We start from the raw sequence: 18,743 nt of genomic DNA on the forward strand, positions 1-18,743 counted from the left end.
CTATCTGCTTCACCTGTGCCATAATCCCCGACAGCCGGGGACAAACATGGAAAGCCGAGCTGCATTCTGGGGCCCGCAGCGGGCTGCCCGTGCTCGCTGTCCTCCCAGACGGACGCCCTCACCTGGCTGGGAGGGGCTGTGGGGGGCAGGCAAGCACGGGACGATACCAGTTTGATTTCTGGCGCTAATCTGTCTCCCTGTCTCCTTCCAAACAGCACTGGACTGAGAAACACAGGAAACGGTGCGGCAGAAGGACCCTCACAATAAACAGGAGTGAGAGCTGCACACCGAAGCGAGAGCAAGATAAAGCGCGGACGGCTTTGCAAGTGCAGTGCCCAACACCGATGTAAGTTCCAGTTCACGTCAGAGCCTTTCCTGGGGCCCAGTGAACACGCCTGCCCAGTTCCCATACTAACAGGTGTCAAGGATACCTCTGTTCAGAGTACTGGTCTCCAGGTCCATTGGCAAGGAATCTATACTAATGCTTTTCTTCCTGAGATGCTTGCGTATTAACCTTGGAAACACATAATATCCTAGTTGATAACGTATTCTGATCATCATTACACCATCAGCTATACCTTCAAAAAAACAAGAGGATAACTGCTTCTCGTCTATGCTGAATTCACCAAGCAGATGGCTTCCAGCACTTCTGTTGCAATTCTTTTGTTGCTGAAGCATACGTTTCTTGAGGTTACATCACTGTCTAAATGAATTAAATTAAGCGGGGGTGTGTGACCCCTCAGGAAACATCTTTTCTGAGACTGTACTGAAAAACAGGCGTTTTTCCACGTGAGAAACGATGTGAACCAAGGTCGCGCTTCTCCTAAGAGCACATGTGTGTAACACACCCTTTTTCTGTGTTTCATCAAGAGTAGAGACTGCACCAATTATGCCACTCCCAGAAGGATGCAGCTGTTTCCAAAGTTAAAAACGAGGGGCGACTACAGCCTGTTCAAGCTTCTGGGCCTGACAAGCCGGCACGTGGGCTGCCTTGGCCACAAGGCCTTGGCCTGCAAGCCGTGGCCCAGAGCCTCGGAGCACAGCGCCGTGCACTGTGTTCCAGGCTGGGCCAGCGTCCCTGTGAGCATGCGGCGACACCGTCAGATCGCCCCTGACCTGCCAACCCACCTGGCATCTGGAAGGGGCTTCCTGGGTCTGAGCTGCTGGGGGAGTGAGGGTAGGTGCTGCTGCTGCCGCCGGGCGAGTTGGGGTAGCTGCTGTTGGGAGAGTGAGGAAACGGGTGGCTGCCGGGCTGCTGGAACGAGTCTGGGAAAGTGGCGTTGAGTGGCATGTGAGGCTCGTTCTGTCCCAGGTTGCGGAACTGAGCTAAGAGGCTGTGCTGAGGATTATATTCGCTGTGTCTTGGAACCAGCACTGGAGGAAGAACTGCGAAGAGGGAAAGAAAACACGAGAAAGACCAAAGTGAGAAGGGTGGAAATCTGTAACTGCACGGCCATGCAGTCATCATCTCCTAAGTGACAACAAAGTCCCCGGACCCCCGCCGGCTGCCCACCCAACAGCACTGCTGGGATAAAAACACCTTCCTATCCTGGAGAGCAGTCCCTTCTGCCTCCCCGATGGCCTGGGCCTGCCCGAGGACCGAGGACCGTCAGCAAAACACACCCGCTGCAGTTAAAGACGTTAAGGCGCCCTATTTTTTTTTTTCTTTCTTCATTCATTAAAAGCCAAATGAAGAATACACAATACTACTGAAAATTCCATTTTCTAACCCTGCTGAGAGCATTTTACATGTAAGAGTTAATATCTTGGGGCCGGTGCTGTGGTATAGTGGGTAAGGCTGCCACCTGTGGTGCCGGTGCTGGTTTGTGTCCCGGCTGCTACACTGCTGATCCAGTTCCCTGCTAATGGCCTAGGAGCTCGGGCCCCTGCACCCACGTGGGCGACCTGGATGAAACTCCTGGCGCCTGGCTTCAGCCTGGCCCAGCCCTGGCTGTTGGTGGCCATCTGGGAAATGAACCGGCAGATGGAAGACCTCTCTCTCTCTGTCTCCCCTTCTCTCTCTGTAACTCTGCCTTTTTTAAAAAAAGTTTATATTTTTTGAATGACATGAATTATTCACCACATGTGTTTTAAATTGACACGTGAACTCACCTGAAAACAAGAAGAAGCTCAGGTAATGAAATGAGGCAGGTAAATAAGAGGGCGCTTCACAAAGTTCATGGAAAATGGAATTGAAAGTTAATTTGGGCACAAAAAACTTCGAAACCCATGCATACAAGTGGTCTTCAAAAAATTCACAAGAAAATGCATTTTATGGAAAACCTATGCATGAACTTTGAAATTCTGGTTCACCGAAATACATCTGTTTCAATTCCATTCCTCAACGCGCTTTTGGAGGTAGCTTCGCACAAGGAGCACTACAAAATCCAAAATCCAAATCGCTCGTTCCACAAAGTGAGCTGTTCTCCGAGACGGAGTTTATGCTGTGACCTGTCCTAGGACTTGATGTACATCTCTACTCAGGATCTGCAAGTGATTACCCTCACCGCCCCCGGCCCCGCTGGCCAGGGAAGAGAGGTCAGACAGCCCACGCTCTGGCTCTGCCCCTGCCCGTCGAGAACCACTCCTATCATTCCTGCAAGCTCTTCACAAGAGGAGGCTAAGAGTTCCTAACCAGCCTGGTCACCGACCTCAGGAGCCTCTTGAGGCAAAACCATGACAAACACAAAGAGCCTAGAAGGCAAGGGCTGGCTCGTGGTCATTACAGAGCCCTCATCAGAGGCAGAGCCGCAGTGTCCCCCCAGGGTCACCAGATGGCTCCTCCAGTTAACAAAGGCTTGGAAATCCTTCCTGCTCCTGCGGCCCCTCCTAAGAAGAGAAAAACAACCCATTTTATACGCTGCACGGGACAGAGGAGGTTTAAAATCTGGGGTTTTTGTTTGTTTGTTTTTTGCTGCTCATTATTTTGTAGTTATTAGAATCACAATGTGTTTTTCCGAAAGAAGTGATGTTTAGGAGCAACCTCCTGTGCTAGTGGTCAAGGCGTCTGTGTCCCAGAGTGCCTGGGTTCAATTCCCACCTCTGGCTCCTGGCTCCAGCTTCCTGTTGATGTAAACCCTGGGAGGCCGTGGTGATGGCTCAAGTAATAGGAGACCTGGCTCCTGGCATCAGCCGCTGTTGTGGGGTGTGTGTGTATGTGTGTGATCAGTGGGTGGGAGCTCAATCTGTCTCTCTACTTCTCAGATAATTTTTTTTAAAGAAGCAATGTTTAGTGGTATTTTTCTGAGGCTTCCCAGAAACTCTAGCCATAATTTATATCATTTCTATGGAAAAAATGTATTCAACATGTGGGTTATTACTTATGAGCTAAAAATTTTTTAAGTAAAAATAGATTTTTGAAAGTCTAAAAAATTTTTATGCTGTAGCTTAAATTCTTAATCTTGTAACAGTAAGGTTTGTTTATTTCCCTACATTTTGACCTTATAGAAATAAATATGTTTAATATAATAAATATTTTTTAGGAGAATGATGGACTCTGCCCAAACTAAGCCGCTAAAAGCACGATTAATTTCCACTTCTATCTGTCAGTAGTCACCTGAAGTATGAACTCCTTTGTTTTGTTGCAGAAAAATTTTTGATAGAGGTTCTGTTGACACCAACAGCAACCACATTCCCAAACCTGCTATGAAATGGTCCAATTCCTGTAAACCCTGCAGTCACAGGGATTCTCCCTTCTTTGGCTGCCGCAGCTTGACACACCACTTCTCAATGTGCCACTTAACTGCTCATGCCCAGAAGCGCATGCGCCACATGCATCAGTATTTTCTTTTATACGGACCCTGAGTCTGAGAAATCTTTCTCCCACATCCATACTGTGAGGAGGAATTCATTGGTGTGTTCTTCTAGCGCATATAAAGTGTCATAGTTTATTTGAGACTTTTGTTCATTTGCAGTTTAGTTTTATTTATGGCATGAGGGAATCATTTTATGTTTTCTCCAAATGGTTAGCCAGTTACTCCAATGCAATTTAGTAAAAAGCCCATCTTGGCCCTAGTGATTGGATACACCACTTTTCTCATAATGTCCCATAAATGTTTGGACCTATTTTTAGATATTTTGTCCCATTCTATCACTCTGTGGCCCCAGTACCACTGTGTTTCAGTCAGACACTTTGTAAAATACAGCTATTATAATTAATTTTTTTTCATCTACTTGAAAGGCAGAATTATGGGTAGAAGAGAGAGAAAGGGAGGGAATTTTCCATCCACTGGTTTATCCACTGAATGCCTGCAACAGCTGGGGTTGGGCCAGGCTGAAGCCAGGAGCCCAGAACTCCATTTGGGTCTCCCACACATGTGGCAAGGACCCAGGCACTTAAGCCATCATCTACTGCCTCTCAGAACACACACTGGCAAAAAACTGGTTCAAAAGTAGAGATGGGATTTGAACCAGGGATTCTGCTATGGGATGTGGGTATCCCAAGCAGCCCTTTAACTGCTGTGCCAAAAACTCACCCCTCCACATTCGTGTTTATTTGTGTTCTAGGTGTTGTCTATATTAGTCTGCTCTGGGTGCCATCACTAGGCCTAGAGGTCAACATGCCTGCATCCCACATCAGCGTGTCTGGGCTCAGTCCACAACTCCAGCTCCTACTGATGTGGACATGGCGGGCAGCAGATGGCTCGAGTGACTGGGCTCCTGCCACCCAACATGGGAGACCAGGATTGAGTCCTCAGCTCCCTTGTTTGGTGCTGGCTGTTGCAGCCATCTGGGGAAGGAACCAGCAGTTGGGAGCTCTCTGCCTCATGCACGCACACATACACATGGTGGAGACAGCACGCTTTCTTGACTTCGGGGAGAATGCCTCTAGTTTCCCCCCAGTTAGAAGCTGGCTTTAGGACTAAGATGCATTATGCTGGGGAAGTACCTTCCCATCCCTGTAATTCAGTGTTTCTATTAGCAATGGGGTGTTACATTTTTGTCGGAGGCGTTTTCAGCATTTTTGGATGCTATTATGACTTTTCTTCTTAAACCTACTAACGTGGTGAATGTTATCCCTGCATTCCTGGCATTGAATCTGCTTGGTCATGATGTTCTTCTTTCTTAATGCAGTGTTAGCATCTGGTCACTAATACTCTTTAGGATTTTTACATCAGTACTCCTAAGTGATCTGGTCTATTTCTTCTCTGTATGTATGCTATCTCTATCAGGTGTAGGTGTCAAGGCAACGTTCACATCATCAATGCCTGCTCTGAAACACCTCCTGTTTCCGGATAGTTTCTCAGGGTTTGGCTAACTCCCACTGTGAAACGCTCTGGGACTGATGCTTTCTTGTGGATTAGTTCCTTTCTCTATTGCTCTTGCTTAAGCTTTCTGTTTACTGAGGTTAGTTTTGATGAATTAGATTTTCTTCTTAGCTTTCAAATTGATTTTGACATATCATATTTATTTACAAATTCCATGCAATCTTATAATTAAAATTTCCCCCTCTATATCAATGGTGATTATCCTCTCCTGAAGTTTTATATTTGTGTTTTTTTCTTTGTCTCCACTTTTAAAAAAAAGATTTACTTTTTTATTTGAAAGGCACAGAGACAGAACAAGAGTTGAGAATGAGAGTGAGACTGAGACAGAGACAGAGACAGAGACAGAGAGATCTTCGTTCTGCTGGTTTACTCCCCAAACAGCTGCAGCAGCTAGGGCTGGGCCAGGCCAAGGCAGGAGCCAGGAATCCCATCCTGGTCTCCCACATGGGTAGCAGAGGCCCAGCCTTGCTGCTTAGGCCATCCTCTGCTGCCTTCCCAGGCACATTCAGCAGGGAGTTGGATTGGAAGAGGAGTAGCTGTGACACAAATCAGTGCACCAATATGGGCTGTCACTGTGCCACAGCTGGCCCCTCTACCTTTCCTCCGCCTTGATTAAATTATCTGGTTCTTGGTCTTTCACAATCATTCAACTTTTGATGAACTTTATGCCACAGCTGATAAATAAACAAATGAATAATGGATATGGTTGTATTTAAAAGCACTGCTTAAAGGCTGGTGTTGTGACTCAGCGAGTAAAGTCTCGCCTTCAGTCGCAGCCTACAATGCCACCGTCCCATATGGGTGCTGCTTCCTGTCCCAGCTGTTCCACATCCCATCAGGCTCCCTGTTAATGGCCTGGGAAAAGCAGCAGAAGATGGCCCAAGTCCTTAGGACCCTGCCACCGTGTGTTAGACCTGGAAGAAGCTCCTGGCTCTTGGCTTTGGCCTGGTCCAGCCCTGGCCATTTTGGCCATCTAAGGAATGAAACAGCACATGGAAGAGAGCTCTCTTTCTGTCTCTCCCTTTCTCTGTGTAACTCTTTTGAATAAATAAATAAATCTTAAATATACATGGGGCTGGCGCTGTGGCATCATAGGTTAAGCTCTTATCTGCTGTGCAGGCATCCCATATGGGCGTCAGTTCGTGTCCTGGCTGCTCCACTTCCAATCCAGCTCCCTGCTAATGGCCTGGGAAAGCAGTAGAAGATGGCTCAAGTGCTTGGGCCTCTGAACCCATGTGAGAGACGTGGAGAAGCTCCTGACTCCTGGCTTGGATTGATCCAGCTAACTGGGAAGTGAACCAATGGATGGAAGATCTCTCTTTTTCTCAAATAAATAAATGAATAAATATTTATATATATAAAAATATGAATATGAACATACATATGTTCACAAAAACAGGTGATACAATGGATTTGGCCCATCAGAGTTTGCCAATCTCTGACAATTATCTATGTTTTTCCCACTACATGACTTATCTTCTGTTTAGACTTGTGTGTTCAACTTCCTATTATTTGTGTATATCTTACTTTTCCTGCCATATTCTTTAGTCTCCATTTTATACAGGAAGTTGCCATGTTATTTGGTGCATATATGTCGCATATATGTTCATCATAAAGTATTCTCTGTGTTAATGTTTTTTGGCTGAAAACCAAAGCCCCTGTTTTCCATTTCCATTTCCCTGTAATACCATTACTATTTCTTTTATTTTTAGCCCCCTAATCACTTTTTGAAGGAAGGGACAGATCTTTTCAATATAGCATGGAGTGCGGTTTTGAGTTATGAACCAATTTGAAAAATATTTAATAGATGAGTTAAGCCCATTTACATTTCTTTATATGAATGACATGTTTGGTGTCAATTCTGTTGTGTTATTTTATTAGTATTGTGTGTATTATAGTTGCCTGTGTGGTGTAATTCTGGTTTCTGTATTTTTAAGGAAGTTCTAAAGATAGCTCTTTATTTTGATTTATGGAAATTTTTACATTTATATCCTTTAGTGTCTTCACTATCTATGTTTTCCTTAATTGTCCTTATACTTCCTAGCTCCTCAGTTTTAAATATATCCTTTGGCTTTCACCTATAAACCATACAATAAATGCTTTTATTCCACTTGCTCCTTTCTCTATTTTTTATTCATTTTTATAGTTGCACACTTTCTACTTTATCAGGACATCTGAACTACACAAGACTCACTTACCTATGTCACCGCTCTTATCTCTACAAGTATTCATATTCATCAACAGTTCTTTTGCCAAAGTTTCCCCAGTCATGTGTTCTATCTCTTTTCAAAGTATTTATTTATTTTCATCTACTTGAAAGTTGGGGAAGAGAGGTAACCTTCCATCTGTTGGTTCACTCTCCTAGATGGCCACAACAGCCTGGGCTGGGCCAAGCCAAAATCAGGAGCCCAGATCCATCTGGATCTCCCACATGGGTATCAGGGGCCCAGGCACTTGAGCCTTTACCTGGTGCCTCCCAGGATGCATTAGCAAGAAACTGAGCTGGAAGCAGGTAACTGGGACTGAATCCAGCACTCTGATGTGTAACGCAGACATCCCAAGCAGCAGATTAATGTGCTGCGCCACAATGCCTAACCAGTATCTTATTTCAATAAAGGTCCTACAGTGGATTTCTTAGAAGAGCTCACTGTTAACAGTATTTCCCCGAGTTCTTGCACATTTAGAACTTTTGATAACTTATACTTCAATAGCCTGATTTGCACTGGCTTTTTTTAAGTTTCCTGAAAATGCTGTTTTCACTGTTGACTATATGTATACGAAGGCTGATTCCTAAAACTAATTTCTTAGCTTCACAAATAACATGTACTTTTTGCCTAGAGATCCTTAGGTCTTTCTTGTTTTTAAAATCAAACAGTTTTATAAGCAATTTTCAAAACTAATCATTCTTTGTGAATTTCTCCAAGTATATGTGGGTTCTTTTAATATTTAGGTTTAGTATTTTCCTTATTTCTACAGAGTTTTCCTGGATTTCAGTTTTCGATTACCAATCCTGCACCACCAGCTCCAGGCACATGTGAGCTCTGATTATACACACACTGGATCCTCATTGTATGTTGTACATTTCAACCATTTTATCAAACCCATTTATTCTTTTATAAATGCTTCTTTCATGCATTTAGTTGTTTTCCTGTCTTTATTCAATGAATTGTATTATTTTAATATAAATCTAATATAATATCCCCCTGTCACACTGAAATTTATTCTTTTTTATAAAAATCTTAAATTTATTCCTGAGTTCCATTAACTCTGATTTTCTTCCGATTTTAGCCTGTTTTTATACTTAATTTCTGATATTCCCCTCAAGTCCTTGTTAGAGAATATTTATTTTGAAGTGTTGTCTGACAATTAATACATTCAAGCCACTTAAAGGAAATCACATACTAGATAAAGGATTTGTGTCCTGAATATACAAATAACTTCCAAACTCATTAATTAAAAACCTAATTAAAAGTTGGATGAACTTGAAAAGATTCTTACCAAAGAAGATGTACCTTAAAAACATTGTCTAATGAAATAAACTAGACATAGGATAAATATTTTATGATTCTACTTTTTTAAGGCACCTAGAATAGACATATTTATAAGAGCAGAAAGTAAAAAAAGAGTGGTTACGAGGAGTTGGGGGAAAATAAAGGAATAATTATTGTTTAACAGGTGGAGAATTTCCACTGAAGAAGATAAAAATGTTTTGGGTATATATAGTGGCAAAAGCTACACAATGTTATGAATGTATTTAATATCAATGAAATACAGGGTTAAAATGGTCTGTTTATCTTAGTTATCTTTGTTACATGTATCTTAGTACAATAAAAATCATTTTCAGTTAAAAGAAATGACTACACCACCTGCTAACAAAAATGTTGAGCAGGGAGTTTCATATGTTGGTGATGGGAATGTAAAATGGTACAATCACTCCAGACAACATGTGGGCAGTTTCTTAGAAAGTTTAACCAGCTGTTCTACTGCTAGCTATTTGCCCAAGTAAAATTAAAACATGCCACATGAATACTTTTATATTTATTTGTGATACCTCAAAACTGGAAACAAGCCAAATGTCTATTGACAGATCTGTGAATAAGCAAATTATGGTATATCCAAATAGTGGACTACTACTCAGCAGCAAAAGGGAATGAAATAAAGGGATGTAGGCTGGCGCCGCGGCTCACTAGGCTAATCCTCTGCCTGCGGCGCCGGCACCCAGTTCTAGTCCTGGTCAGGGCGCCGGATTCTGTCCCGGTTGCTCCTCTTCCAGTCCAGCTCTCTGCTGTGGCCCGGGAGTGCAGTGGAGGATGGCCCAAGTGCTTGGGCCCTGCACCCGCATAGAAAACCAGGAGGAGGCACCTGGCTCCTGGCTTCGGATCAGTGCAGTGCGCTGGCTGTAGCGGCCATTTTGGGGGTGAACCAATGGAAAAAGGAAGATCTTTCTCTCTGTCTCTCTCTCTCACTGTCTAACTCTGCCTGTCAAAAAAAAAAAAAAAAAAAAAAAGGGATGTAAATCTCAAAAGCATTACGCTGAAAGAAGGCAGGCACAAAAGGGCTACAAACTATGTAATTCCACATATACGACACCTAGAACATATAAGCCGAGGTGTGGTGACAGAAAGCGAATCACTAGTTGCCTAAGCATGTGGGTAGGGGCCGGCAGGAGGAGGGATTACAGAGATGCAGAAGTAAACTTTCATGGATGTTGTGGAACGTTCATTATCTCAATTGTGGTGATGCCTTTCCAGATATCTAATACATTAAAATTAACCAAAATTAAACATGTGCAGTTTATGGCACATATTCCTTAGGAAAGCTGTTCAAAAATAAGTACAAAGAAGCATTTTTAAACTGTTAGCTCAGTCCATTTTCTGTTGCTAGAACAGAATACCTGAAACTCAGCAGTTTATGAAGGAAAGACATTTTGCTGGCTTATGGTTTTAACATCAAAAGCATGCTGCTGGCAGTTGCTGGGCTTCTGGTGAGGGCTATGCGCTACACTGCAGAGAAGCAGAAACACGCAGGAGTACATGTACGAGAGAAACAAAGAAGGGAGATGGAGCTGCTGTGTACCATCCCACCAGGCAGTAACCCCTCCAGTCTGAGAGCCAACTCAATCCTGCAAGACCTAACCCAGTCTCTCAAGAAAGACTTGAATCCATTTATGAGAGTGGTGTCCCATAATCTAATCACCCCTTCTCAATAGTTACACTGGGGAGCAAGCTTCCACACACAAATCTTTGGGGGGACAAACCATATTGAAATCACAGTACTGTCCTTTTCCAATTTAAAAAATTAGAACATTTTTTATTATCCACTATTTCCTCCCATCTTCAAGGTTTGGACACAAATACTCTGCACTCTCAACAGTACTATATTCCCAACAAAATGAGCTTCATTTTACTATTGCTACTTCAGGGGTTACAAAATGAACATCTGCTCATTTAGGATACCCGCATAGGAAGGGAATTTCATTTCACTACGACAGAAACACCCAGCTTTTATAGTGAAAATCAACTGAATAGGAGGAAAAGTAAAGAGCCAGAAGGAAGCCTCATGTTATGTGATGATAACACTTAAGGCATACAACGTCTTACCTGAGTAAGCAAAAGTTAATCACAAGCAGATTACATGATAAGATAGATGGGTATCCAACACACTTTCAGAAGAGGACAGTTCTGTCAAATTTATCTGCAGTTTATTTAACATTAACGAAAGGTGCACCCATTACTTCAAATCCACTCGAATACCTCCCAGAATCTTTGCAACATTTTCCAGAAAAGCAAACCTTGGTGATAGAAGGGAGTCAACTCATTCAGGGTTCCTGCAGCTCTTAATAGGGATTATGAACTTACATGAACATTTTGTTTTTTACAAATCCATATGCATATGTTCTACTCCTTAGTACTTACTGAATGTGAAAGTGACATTTTATATAACCTAGAATCAAGCAGCTCTGCACACTACTTGGGATTTTAAGTACCTGGTATCTGGCACACAGGGCTGGGTAGGTACTAATACCCCAGTCTGAACAGGTGGATTTCCTACTTACTCAATGTCCATACAGTTCTAACGAAGTTGTGAAGTTCTCAGAAAATTACAGTGAGAAATGACTGGTAACTGTAAGGATGTAAACCTAGACTCTAGAACTAAGGTAGTTTATGTAGAAGCAAGGACACACCAAGCTGATCTTTTTTAAAAATGTGGCGAAAGCATTTTTTTTTTTCAAAAGATGTATTTACTTATTTTGAAAGTCAGAGTTAGAGAGATCTTCCACCTACTGGTTCACTCCCCAGATGGCTGCAATGGCCAGCACACTGGGGTAGGCCAAAGCCAGGAGCCAGCAGCTCTATCCAGGGAGCCCAAACACTTGGGTCATCTTCCACTGCTTTCCCCAGGCCATTGGCAGGGAGCTAGATCAGAAGTGGAGCATCCAGAACACAAAGCAGCACTCATCTGGGCACCAGAGTCATAGGCAATGGCTTTACCTGCTACATCACAATGCCGGCCCTGACACCAAATTGATTTTTAGGTGAAGATCATTTATCACAAATTCACACTAACACCATCACCACTACAAACGTTAACTGAACCCAAACCACGCTGAGCACATTACAGCCCTTGGCCGGTGAGAGTACACAGAAGGGTAATTCACACAGAGAGTTTCACGTCAGGGCTCAAAGGTGTGAGAACTCTCAACCATGATATTCCACTGCCTCAACAGCTCCAAGTCTCAAAGACTTAGGACTTTAATTCTGCTTTACACAGTCTGAGGCATGGATGAGAAAGAATGTACTAGAGTATTTCTAGACAAATCGTAATTAAGGCCACTCACTTTAAACGCCATATGAACAATAAATTCAGCTATAAAATATACCCAGCTCCCTGGCGAGTCATGGTAACCGAATCATGGTTAAAATCCGACCTGTGTGATATCGGCTAGGCGGGGAGTTGGTGAGCAGAGGAGCTGAAAGACTGCCAGCAGCCTTAGTGCCACAGCCACCACTGCAAAACCCATGAGCTGATCCAACAGGGCTGCAGGCTGGGCAAGCCCATTCCCATCACACGAAACGGCATGAAAGCCACATGTATCCTACACCCCAAGTGGAGACGCCATGACACCTTCCTGGAGATCACCTACCCCTGACCCATTTGAATATTCAATTAGGGTACCACCCCCTACCCACTCAAGGGACAACCTGAACTCTGGTGAGGGCAGCCGCCATTTTTCCTCATGGATAAGATGCCTGCAGTCATGGCTGAATGGACATCATCCCTTTAGATAAATCTTGCTTTTCTACCCACTGATGCCTCTTCTTGAATTCTTTCTGTGGAGAGAAGGACCTGGACTAAATCAGGGCAGGGCCTCCTTGCCCACAATACTTTGAAGACTTCAGGGCGTCTTTATGTCCCAATGTGTACCTGTTGTCCAGGGTAACTAGTAATAGGTATCCCTCACCAAGCTCTAAAGTGTCCTGGCTTGGGCAATAAACCACATACGATCACCCTAACTATATATGCCATAAAAAACTCAATCGAGGATAGGAAAGAGATGGATCTGGAGCAGCTGCCAGCTCTAGAGAGGAGCCTGACCGTGGAAGAGAAGAGACACACGGAAGCTCGCCAGGCAGGGGTGAGGCTGCCCACACACAAGTGCCTGGGCGTGTGTGGACTTGACCTTCTTTGTGTAGAGAAAGAGGTCAAGTCCACGGCTCTCACCTGGCCGTCTCCGTACCTGGTGCCTGTTCCTTTTGTGTCTGCAACATTTCCGGTAAGGAATAACTAAGACACCAGGCTTCTACTGGGCCCAATGAAGGAGCAGACCAGGTTTAGGCACCCGTTGACTTACAATTCTCAGCTCTGGGCTGAGGGACTAACCCAGCATGCAGAATGAGGATTTGCAAACTCCAGGCTGAAAGGAAGAAACCGGCAGTGGGTGGGGGGTAGGGTGGTGGTGGTGGTGGGGTGTGTGTGTGTGTGTGTATGTGTGTGTGCGCCAAGTTTCCCTCTATTTCTCTGTCTCAGGCAATTTCTACCATACAGAAAACAGAAACAGGAAGCCTTGACTTTCTGGGGAACCATTCTCTTAGTTTCTTAATGAACTTCTACTGAGAGTGAGGGGCTTCCTTTAAGGACTGTTCCTATCAGGTAATGAGAATTACAGCCACCTGCTGTGCAAGAGGGGCCCACTCTTCTCCATGCATATTTATTTTTGATGTGAGTCTTTTTCCACAGCCTAGGAGCTGCAGCCCCTGGTAAGACCTGCCCTCTCTCCACACCCCACTCCTTGGGGAAGGTAGTCTGAGTCCGAGAAAGGGCCCTCCCTCCCCCTCACTGCTTTCCATCTCTGAAGGCAGGAGGCGCCTTGCCTTTTCGCTCACTGGCCCTCTGTTTTAGTTACAAAAAGAAGCTCCCCTTTCCGGTCAACGGGAAACCAAACCAAGAACACTTCTGGAAGCAGGGTCTCAGGAGACATCGGGTGCGTCCGTCGAGGACCCGGCTTGTCTGCGCTGACAAGGCACAGGAGAAGGGACCGAGAAGGGACAGGCCGAACTGGGCAGACAGTGAGCTCCACAACACATTCCAGGCCGCGGCCGATGAGGTTCGGGAGCTTGTTCAAGAGTCTGAAGTGCTGCTGGCGATGGCACCACCAGCAGTGCTGGCACTGTGGTCCAGGAGCGAGACCCAGCCTGACATAGCCCTACCTGCGCTGTGAAGGGCTGATGTTCTGGAGAAAGTAGCTTAAAAGTTCTGCAAACAAGGGTGCCGGATCCCTGCCTGTGTCTGTGCACTCAGAAAAGCAGCCACCTGCTGGTACTCTTCCTGGGGCTGCATAAACGCTGCTGGGCTCTGAAGGGTAAGAGTCCCAACAGTCACCTGAGTGCCAGTCCTGCCTCTAACAACTACAGATTCCAACTTCTCAGGGTCACAATTTCCTTGCACACAAGAACCAGGGACTTGCCCTTCAAGGGGCCTCTCTGCTCTGCAAGTCTTGTGAGCCATGAGAACACCACTTTGTGGACGCATGGCCCACGGTGCCAAAGTTCAGGCCCACGTGGAGCTCCCACATGTTTCTGGGAGCTCCTGCAAGAAGGGGGCCTCGGGCTACTTCGGCAACAGCACTTCTTACTGAAAGGGGGGGAGATAAGCCGCCAAAGCAGCTGTGCCCAGTGTAACATGCCACCAGACACCTGTCCTGAGAGTGTGCACTCAGTGCCTTCTGAACAGGCTCACCGCCAGGTAGGAACTGGTGAACAGTCCTCTTCCAAGACCACTGAAAACTTACAGCACAGGCATTTATGAAGCAAAAGTCCGACCTCAGGATATGTCCTGGGAACTCTACACTGCAGAAAGGATTCTTGCAACTTTAATCAAAGGTACAGATGTGATGAAAATACATAACAGCCCAAATCTCTACCTTTCTGTATGCCTATGGGTGGTGAAGTGATGGTAGGGTGGAAATAATGGGTAAGGTGCACTGAGCATCTTGATCCATCGTGCAGGGCATTGCAGATACAGAAATCGCCAAGGCAGGCACGGTCCACCCCGCCCGCACCGAGTTTCTGCCGCTGAATCCTCACAAGAGTTCTGTTTAGGGAGGCAGGCCCACCCCAGGTAGGCAATGCCCCCAAGGCCACACAGCTGCTACCTGGAGGCCAGGATTTAAATCAAATGCGGATCATCACCTCCAGACTCTGTCTCTTAGTACTACAGAACCCGGAAGAGATTGTGCAAGCTGTGTCTTTTAAATTCTCCCCATTCTTCTGTTTAGTTTTTTGGGGAACATAATGTTAAGAGATAAGACATTTTGCCTAAAGGGGGCAACATTGTAGTATTTACTTTCTAGGCACATATTAATTATGGTTAACATTAATACAAGACAAACATGCAGACACAATTTGAAGTAGAGAAGTTAATTATATTCAGTAACAGTATCTTCAAGTTTAAAAACATTACATTTAGAGATGTAACTCAACTTCTGAGAACCGACTTGCTAGGTAGCGCCAGGCTGCTGGGCCTCTTTTGTATGCAGTACTGGGTGATCTCCTTCAGATATGTCTGTCTGTGAGCCTCTGCACCTGCAGGCCACCTGCTGACTCACCACTGCCTCGCTCAGACTCCTGCTCCAGTCTGGCCTGCAGTGACTCCCACCACAGTGCTCACTCAGCCGGCCCTGGCTTTCCCAAGCTTCTACCTGCTGGTCAGTTTCACACTTCTGCACCTCTGCTGGCTTGACCATAGCCCCATATTCTGACGCGTGCCCCTCTCCTTAGGCGTGTTCCTGGCTTTCTATCCACCCCTCGTGGAACTGAACTCCCGTTTGTAGCCTACTGGGAGCTAAGATCGGCCCATCTGCAATATCTTATTGCTTATTTGTCTTTATCTCACCCAGACTAGAATTGTCCTGGAGTGCAGAATTGGTTTCTTTTCTTTTGTTATCTGCCAGGGTCTGACACATAATAGGTCCTTAATAAAGAAAAATCAGTGTTTGTGAACACGGCTTCTGACTTGTTTATTATGAACTGCTCACTTAATAAGGGCAAATCTTTCTCAAAGTATAGTCCTTGGACTTCTACGTGTGAATCAGCGAGATACTTGTGTAAAAAGGCAGACAGCTGCACCTCATCCCAGGAGCTCCAGGAAGTGAGGAGAATGCAGCCTGGTGAGGGGACAACAGGGGTTGCCGTGTGCACCAGCAACAGGGCACCAGGTTTCGGGCCCTGCGCCTCTAACTAGCTGTACAACTGGAGCTTCCTTTTTCTCATCATCCCCCCTTTCACCACTAAAATGCTAAACAGTGTTGGTCCTGAGTCTTGAAGCTTATAGACTTACCTAAGAAAGCTGTGGGCAGGGTCAGCAGAGCCTTAGGCTAGGCCAACAGGAAGAGTCATCCGGTCCAGTTTTGCGGCCAAGCAGGGAAGTAGTGTCATGGATGAAGCACTAGCTTTGGATAAGGACAGCCTAGGGGCTTGGCCATCTGAATAGAGGCAGCAACACGTTCCTCTCTCAGTGTCCACTTCTGGAGAGCAACAAGCCAGGCCCAGCAGCGCTGTGCAGGGGGGGGGGGGGAGTCACACAGCAGTCTTCTCTCTTCCTACGCTGACCCCAGTTTCCTTTCCTTTGCCAAATATTTATTTGCTTAACTTCCACAGAGGGAAGGTGCTATGTTATTTCAGGCTTCAGAAGTTGTCAGAGGTACAAAAAAACTCCAGGGTATAAGCTAAAAACATCAGGAGGGGGAAAAATCCTTCACAGCACACACAAGCAAGTCCAAGGCAGATTTCAGAGTTCCAGAGTTAGAATCGTGTGTGTGCGTGTGTGTGTGTGTGTTCTGGCTCAAAACAAGCCTCGGAAAAACCTGGAGCGAGGGACGGCAGCGAGGGGCTCTGATCCCCAGCCGGGTCTGTGGACAGCCAGCAAGCTGCAGGTGCAGGGCAGCGCAGGTGCAGAGCCACGCTGCATCCTGGCTGCCAGCGAGGACAGCCCGAGCTCCACAGCAAGGGGTCCGCATCTGCTCTTGTTACTAGAGCTAGTTCCTCGGCTACATCTGGCAGGCTGTCAGAATAAAATTAATGAGGTCCACAGTGGGTCCCTCTGACCAGGCTCTCGAGGGCCTGGGAGCTGCCTGAATGGGTAAGGGGCAACCAGGATGCAATGGCCAGGTTCCTGCGCAGTTGAGGCAGACCCTGGACCTCGAACTGCTGGGCCGCGGCCAGGGAGGCGGCGAGGGCCAAGGGGGCTGGCCTCATCCCCTCTGTCTCTGGGGACGTGGTGCATGCACTGCTGGGAGCTTGCGCCATTCCACCAGAGGGAGAAACCGGGAAAACCTCACCCTCGCCCCAAACTAGAAATTCTGCTCACCTGTTTACTGGCCAGCTCACGATTTACTCTTTCAACATCACTATTTTTAGTAAAATGGGGGATAACAGTAGTTTTCTCAGATTTCCTTTTTATTTAACATTTAGAAAGTTCTTAGATATGCTAAGCACTAACTCAATCCTCAAATCTACTCTGATCCTGGGCACAATCGCTGTCTCCACTTTACAAAAGTGGAAGCTCAGGAATACAGAGATTTAAGGAACTTGTAACTCCTTGAGAATATTCAATAATGGGCAGGCATTTGGCTTTAGCAGTTAAAACACAGCTTGGGACCCGTGCATCTGAACCTGTCAGAGTGCCTGGGTTCCAGTCCCAGCCCTGCTCCCGATTCCAACCTTCCTGCTGGTGTACAGCCTAAGAGGCAGCAGGAGATGACTCAAGTGTTGGGTTCCAGGGAGACCTGGACGGAATTCCCCGCTGTCGTGGGCATGTGGGGAGTGAATGAATGGATGGAAGATCAATCTGTCTCTCTCTGCCTCTCAAATAAAAACTGTAAAAAGTATGTATTATATACACTACTAACAGCAAGTGGAGACAGCATCAAACCTAGGCAGCCTGCCTCCATACTCTAAGCTCCTCATCACCCGGCGGCACCTGTGAGCTTTAAGGAAGCTCCTGGCTCTGGCAAGCATTCAGTAGGGGAGGAGTTATCACGTGGAAAGCAAGTGGCCCACCGCACCTAATCACCTATTACACTGCTGCTGTTTTAAATGACCATTCCCAGGCGTCACACAGACAGCTTTGCTTAATGTATAATTGCAGCTGAATTAATTATATTCAGCTCGTTTTGAGTTCAAAATTCGATCCCATTAAATGTAGTCCATACAACCAACCGAACAGAAACACTTGTTACCTAATGATGATTGCTGACCAATGGGGGAAAAAAACACACAGGGCCTCCCTCCATCATGAAGCACTCAAGGCGCAGGTGTGGACACGCAGTTTGCAACCATCCACCCGATGCTCACACAGCTGGCGCATGTATGTGGTTGAGATCACACACTCTCCTACTGCAAACGTCGGGCTCCCCCTCTTCATTAAAGAGGAAGCTGATGGGGCGGGGGAACCAGAGTGCAGTGCTGAACAGCCCAGAGTCTGGAGTTAGACTTTAATGTGAATCCCGCCTCTGCAGGTGGCTCGTCCATACCTGCCACAGCTGTGTTCACTATTACACAAGAACATGTGTGACGTGATGAGCATGAAGCCAAGCACAGAGCCAGCAACAAAAAAGAGCTGCTCTAACTTCATTGGAGTGATTGCATTAGTTTTCTGACTATTTGCTTGGTGGAAACTTGCTCACACCATAAATTCAGCTTTTATTCTAAGGAAGCTATACTCAGAAGTTATGTTCTTTGTATCACTGTTTCGGCTGCACACTGTTTCAAGACTGCATTAGGGCCTGGAGCCTTTCCACGCACTGTATTTAAGCCTCACCACAGCCCTGGAAAGAAGAGATCATCATTCACCCATCTCATGAGTTAGCAAACACCGATTCATGTTGGGAAGTGCCAAACTTCAGAGCAAGCCTTCCAACCCCAGATTTCCCCCACCATATTTTAACCTAACATTTTACTAACAAGGAGAATAAGCATC

General features: G+C 45.7%; 1 protein-coding gene across 16 annotated transcripts in view; it reads right to left on the reverse strand.

Annotated features, from left to right (window-relative positions):
* Positions 1-18,743, reverse strand: part of SMAD1 (SMAD family member 1) — an 86,201-nt gene that overhangs the window by 19,563 nt on the left and 47,895 nt on the right. For 14 of the 16 annotated variants that reach the window (XM_070047474.1, XM_008267390.4, XM_070047472.1 and 11 more), the window contains exon 3: positions 1,129-1,386. The exons of the other annotated variants lie outside the window; for them this stretch is intronic. In XM_070047474.1, coding sequence (XP_069903575.1) covers positions 1,129-1,386 — 258 coding nt within the window. The remainder of the gene's footprint in view (positions 1-1,128; positions 1,387-18,743) is intronic. 16 annotated transcript variants of the gene reach the window in all.

The sequence above is a fragment of the Oryctolagus cuniculus genome, chromosome 8 (genome assembly GCF_964237555.1).
Source record: "Oryctolagus cuniculus chromosome 8, mOryCun1.1, whole genome shotgun sequence".
Classification (NCBI taxonomy): Eukaryota; Metazoa; Chordata; class Mammalia; order Lagomorpha; family Leporidae; genus Oryctolagus; species Oryctolagus cuniculus.